Below are 6,536 nucleotides of genomic sequence, written 5' to 3' on the forward strand. Positions count from 1 at the left end.
TTTGAATTTTCATATTTAAATATAAAACCGGTTTATAGACGTCGTGGAAATTCGAGTTATGTCGACTAGTTTGGATGTCATGGAGCTTTTGCTGATGAGCTCATTACAACTGTGGACAGGATCTTGTATCCTGGGATATGAGGCTGCTTTTTATTACTTTTAATTTAAATTTTTAATGAAAATACTTCTTTTATAGGAACTAAAATAACTAACTTGGTGGTATATTATTTTGAAGAGCTTTTAAACATTAGGTTTGTTTTAAATGATCATGATATATTAGAAGATAGATAGATAGATCAAACGATTCATCCCTGATATTATGTTAAAAACCATAGCCATAGAGTCAATATATATATTGACTCTCGCGGGGAAACTCTCCAATACACTGCTGTCAATTTGAGGAATATCATATGAATAAAGTTTTGACCGGCTCCGTGACGCAGTGGTATGCGCGGTGGATTTACAAGATGGAGGTTGTGGGTTCGATCCCCGGCCGATTGAGGTATTCTTCATTGATCCAGATCTGGCTGGTGGGATGACTAGTTAACACCCTAGTTGCAATTTAGATATTTAGATTTTAGCGTTCCGGTACGATGTCGTGTAGAAACCAAAAAGGGTGTGTATTTTCATCATACTCCTAACAAGTTAACCCGCTTCCATCTTAGATTGCACGAGCACTTACCATCAGGTTTATTACTATTTAGAAAAGGAAGTAAATCTATCTAATTGATTTGATAATGATAAACGGTGTGTTTTTAATTCACATTAAATTGCATATAATCAAAAAAAAATATTTTTTTTGTTGTGCTGTGTTATTTTATGGGTAAGTTTTCCTATTAATATATTATGTTGTAAAGGACTTAGTAACATTATTAATAAAGCGATCATTAACGCCAGCCACACACGGTCAAGTTTACCCTTTAGTTTGCAGCGTACTTAGGGATGTGTGACGTGAAAAGATATCGAAATATGGTTGTGGTTTCGATATTTTTTTCAATGCCCATATCAATAAGCACGCTGCAAACTGGACAAAAAACTTGATTGTGTGTGGCTGGCGTAAGCAAAAATATTTCAAAAGTATCTGAATTCACGTGTTTATTATTTGAAAAAGATAATTAAGAAATCTGATATATTACCCATTAACAATCACAATTATTCAAATTGGGTTCTATATATTTTTAAATTCGACATAATGTGTTCATATATTATAGAATAATAATTAAATTAATATTAATAATTTATCTTATTCGTATTAATCAAGATGATGTCACAAGGAAATAGTTTGATTAAAGACTTCCTAGGTGTATTTCTAGTTGGTATTGTTGTTTTCAAACACAACCCAAATAAAATAAAATAAATCGGTTGTCTGTAAAGTCGGTTTACTGACGATAGTTGAACATAACAACGTCATAAGAAAATACTGATGGAATGGTTGCATTTTTCAAAAGAAAAAGTTCCATTTTCTAAAATACTGTTTATTAATCTTCATAAACCAGAATATACTTTATTTCTTGTAAAAAAAGTTGGCAACCCTAGAGCGAGGGAACGACGCATGACGTCATCTTATTTCGAGTGTGCAACCGGCTCCATCGAATTGTCACGTCAATAAAATTCTAAACGTTTTGACGACCAAGCAAAAATCATTAGATCGAGCGCCTGTGTAACTAGCTTTATAGCGAAGTTCTCTTTTCTCAAACACTAATGCTTCGAGAACTAAAAGAACGTAGAAGAAAAATATTTTATAATATAATAAAACTAAAAAAAACAGAAATTATAAAAAAAACGCACTGACCAAATAAGTCTCCTATTCAGCATAAAGCTACAGTTAGCCTACATATAGCAATGATCAAGCTGTCTAGTGGATATGCCAATTCAACACATTTTTTCGAAGCGTTAGCTTTTGTAGAGAGAGAATCGAGAGCTAATGTCTCTACCGTACCGTACACTTTAAGTGTGGTGGGTAACTATGGTGGCTTTGGGAGGTAACAGGTTTCAAGGGTCCAGATTAAACCGTTTATTCAAATTTTTTTTTATTTTTTCTTAGAAATATTACGAGAAATCATGTCTCCAGTTGGTAAAAGCTTTATGAATAACATCATGTAAAGCAATTGCTATATATGTCGCCAATAGTGGCAATATAAACTTTTCGCGTCAAATAGTTGATTTAAAAACGCGTTTTTAAATCACTCAATATATGAGTACTATGTTGTACTTATAATGTTGTTCTGTTGTTGTGAATACCCGCTTTGTTATAGAGAATTAACTACTCCAGATATTTTTTTTTAAACTCAAGAAGAATTTGATGTTTGTTGTGTGTTTGTTTGTTAGTATTCGTAACAAATCTTATTTCTTAATAATATCTATCAGTTTAGACAAACCCGTAATTGCCGCTAGCAACCGCGAGAAAATTGTGCGAGTTTACGTAAAATTATTACACTACTGTAATGTACTGTTTTTCATAATATATTGTACTGTTGTTACTGTTTTTTTTTTAATTTCTCGGTTTAGTTCAGTTTAGTAGTTTAGTGATGTGAACATTGTGTGACAATTAAGTATAATATAATATAATTTCCTTTGTTGTGCTACTAACCGAAAAGCTTGTGTAAAGTGTGAGTAAGATAGGTAATATATTATGCAGTAAAATAAATTTTCTCAAATGCTTTTCACATAATTAGAAGTTTTATTGCGCCATCTATTCTGTAAAGCAATGAAAGTTTTAAGGCTGGGTTTAAAACACTGACCACATACACAGGTGGCAATTGTGCCCGCGTTTTCAGTACCAGCCGTTAGTGAGGGTATAAAACGATAAAACTAGAATAAAACCCGCTATAGACCAAATATTGTACTTCATTTTAAGAAATCTGAAAATTTGTTAGCCTATCCTATCATAGGTAAATATATCGATCGTAGATCGTTAGATGGGCCCCGAAGCGTCGCGGAATTGTCATTGGTTTCGCTTATACTTACGAATGAAAAGTAACAACTTTTTCATTAATCGTGTTGCGCCTTGTGTTTTTACACTTCCTAAATGACCACGAAGGCATAAATAAGGGATTAAACAAGAAAAAGCAGTAAAATATTTTTTAAAGTTCACAGCATGCGCTTGTTGCATACTAAGTTAAGTGCACGTCTTTGAGTAATGACATAACATTGTGTGTTCTTTATTATGGAGGGGCCGATCTAACGATTTATATCGATGGGTAAATACAGTAGCCAATTATGAAATTTGGGCTGTGGCTTGTGGCTTTGTAAGGAAGGTTTAGGTGTCTAGACCATTTCCTCCGCGTGTATTCCAGAAAAGTGTCTTGATAGACAGACAAACAGACTGTCAAAGTCCTATAAGATTTCTGTTTCATTTTGTTCTGAGATATGGATATCGAAACAAATTCCGCTTCGATTAAAGAATGTAGGTATTTGGGTGATACATCAAATGATTTGGTCATTGTTAACACATTTTATTATGGCATCCACATACGAAGCGGCCACGCCCTAACGGTCGGTACATAAACAACTAAACAACATTTTTACATAAAGCTTGACCCCAAATTTCACGCGAAATCAAGGGCGAAAGGTGGTTTATATTCTTTATGGAAACCTTAACCAAGTTTAAAATAGGATGTTTTGTTTTCGAACGTTATATATGTACATAATAATTATTTGGATATCCGCGGTTTTGTCGACAACTATTGACCCTATTTGGATGGGGTTTAATATATATTTTTCAGATTATATATTTTTCAGTTATAGTATTTAGTAGGCACATAACTTTTTAAAAATGTCTCTTTTTTCGCGAATAAAGAATAATAATTGTTCTGTATTAAAATAACGGTTACATTCTTATCTCGTAATTAAAACAAATTGTCATATGAATTAAAGATTTTAAGGTTTCTTACGTCTTCCCTACGGACAATAAAGTTTCGGTACATATTCTATAAAAAAATAATTTATCTTAATTCCTAGTAATTATGTTATACTGAATAAAAATATTTTCTTAAAGCGAGCTTCAATTTTAGCATCTGTGATTCCGTAGACAATCAGTAATTCGCTCAGTCATTCATGCGTTCATTCATCCATTGATTCGATCATTCATTCAGTCAGTCAGTCAGTGAGTTGGTACAATAAAAAGATTTTACACCTTTTCTATAGATAGGAATTAAAATATAAGTAAATATGTATTTGGCCGTTGCCAGTTCCAAAGTTAATGTTTTCCGAGATCAAGATAAAGTTTTGAAGCTGTTTTGAGCGTTATGTTTATAAGTGTTTCTTTTTTGCATATAAAAACACGCTTGTGGGTTGTTTTGATTTATTACGGGCGGTGTATGCTGATTTTGCTTATCTGTTACTTTACTGCAGCCTAAATAAAGTTATACTGGCATGGTTTATTGTATGACAGAGTTACTCGAAATGGTGTTGTGGGTTTTCTTGTTTTTCAAAATATTTGTATTTATTATACCTACTATAATTTTTGTAAACTTTTATATATTGTTAATTGTATTATTTTTTTTTTTTAATTCTTTACAAGTTAGCCCTTGACTACAATCTCACCTGATGGTAAGTGATGATGCATTCTAAGATGGAAGTGGGGTAACTTGTTAGGAGGAGGATGAAAATCCACACCCTTTTTGGTTTCTACACGGCATCGTACCGGAACGCTAAATCGCTTGGCGGTACGTCTTTGCCGGTAGGGTGGTAACTAGCCACGGCCGAAGCCTCCCACCAGAAACTAACTATATCCATGGCTAACTATATTTTATTTTATTTTCGAAAAAATGTGGTGACTCATTTTTCTCTTAGCTTCTGTAGATTCTTATTCAAGAGAGTCCCATAAGAGTCGTTAATTTATTCTGTCTTTTTATTTTTCTACCCTTGAGTTATTGACATTTGTAAATTTTCAAGTACGTTTTTACCTTTGTTTGAAAACTACTCTTAACTCCAAAAGATTGAATATTAAGAAATCCGTTGTGGACTATTTTTTCTCTCTCTCTTTCTTTTTTTCTCTTGCTTTATTATTATTTTCTACGTCACATTTCTGTTAAAAAAAATCCACTCAACGCAAACATTACCGGCAACGTTTGCTGATACTCGTAATAATATGTTAAAATTGAGAAAAGTCACACATACAAGTTTTAGATATATTTTTTTTTATTATGGCTTGTTAATGTACTGGTACCGATGTGTGCATGACTCAGACATCATTAATATCTCGAGAAAAGGTCAAGGCCGCGATAGAAAATACCACATTTTTAAATCGACAGAGCATCGAATATCTCACTAATTTATATTTATACATTATGTCCAAAAAATATTTTTCTCATACTTTGTATTATTATTATTTATGTATCTCGACCAAATGTATATTTTTATTTAAAAGAACATTATTTGACACTTTATCTTTTTGTTTTCTCTTGGGTACGTCAAGGTTAATGTTACTTTTCAAAAAAAGTTAGATAAAGCAGTTTTAATTAAAGAAACTTTTTCATAATATCACATTTACAAAGTTCATGATCATGATACAATATCAAAGAGCTCATGTTTTGAGATTCATATTTTAGTTTTCTAAGCTTATCAATTTGGATTAGACGAAGAAAAGCTTAGTAAGCTTTTTATTCTTAAATATTTGTACTAAATAAGCATTTAAATATACTATCAACTATAACTACATATGCTTTAACTGTATACTGTAATCTTATTATGTGTTTGACATATTACAACTTAATGATAGTCCATTGAACTGTAAGCCTTACTTAATAGACAACACTTAACATTACTTAATTTTGTATTCTACACATTTAATTAACATAGATTAACTTATACTAAAAGCTCTATCATAAACAAAAAAATAATAATAATATTAATTACGTTAATATTTTTAATAAGTAATTAAATTATTCGATTTAGTAAGATTACCTTTTGAATATTATTAATAAGTAATTAAATTATTCGATTAAGTAAAATAACTTTATGACTATTATAACTAAAAAAATTTAAAATTCCTGAACGTTGTTTATAATCAAATCTATCTAATAATAACAAATCACTATTATTACTTATAAAGCTGATTTACAAACAAATTGAACTTACCAAGAGGTAGAATATGATTCCCGGCGCCATGGCCCGGGATGGCCAATGGCCTCACCACGCGATGTCCAAGTCCAGTAGTGACACTTTAAAGCCTATAGCCTAGCTAAGCTACGTGCTAAAATTCGCTAACATGCCCCGCTCTCCGACGGACCGCTTATAACACTAAATTGTGCAAACTCGAAGATGCGCCTCTTATATTACCTCTTACGATAACGTCGGATACCGCAACGTTTTTGGCATATAGGTGTTATCGTCCATGTGTGGGTGGATTTCGGCGATGTCCTGCGTGTGCGCAGGTGACAGAGCTTCTATGTGTGCGTCAAACGCTGTCGGTGTCCTTAGGTTTCTCTATCAAAAGTTAATCCTAAATCTTGTCAACCATAATCATTAGATTTTAATCAGTAAAAATATTGAGAATAAATTTTCTTAATTGAATAGAAAATTAATAAGTGCAG

The 6,536-nt window shown here is 32.1% G+C and overlaps 1 protein-coding gene across 1 annotated transcript in view; it reads right to left on the bottom strand.

Annotated features, from left to right (window-relative positions):
- The window catches only part of LOC112046859 (uncharacterized PE-PGRS family protein PE_PGRS54-like), a 51,220-nt gene extending 44,974 nt beyond the window's left edge, over positions 1–6,246 (bottom strand). The window contains exon 1 of the mRNA XM_052882715.1: positions 6,082–6,246. Within this exon, the coding sequence (XP_052738675.1) occupies positions 6,082–6,111 (30 nt within the window). The 5' untranslated portion in view covers positions 6,112–6,246. The remainder of the gene's footprint in view (positions 1–6,081) is intronic.
- Between the last annotated feature and the right edge of the window lie 290 nt (positions 6,247–6,536).

This window comes from Bicyclus anynana, chromosome 7, assembly GCF_947172395.1.
Source record: "Bicyclus anynana chromosome 7, ilBicAnyn1.1, whole genome shotgun sequence".
In the NCBI taxonomy this organism is placed as follows: Eukaryota; Metazoa; Arthropoda; class Insecta; order Lepidoptera; family Nymphalidae; genus Bicyclus; species Bicyclus anynana.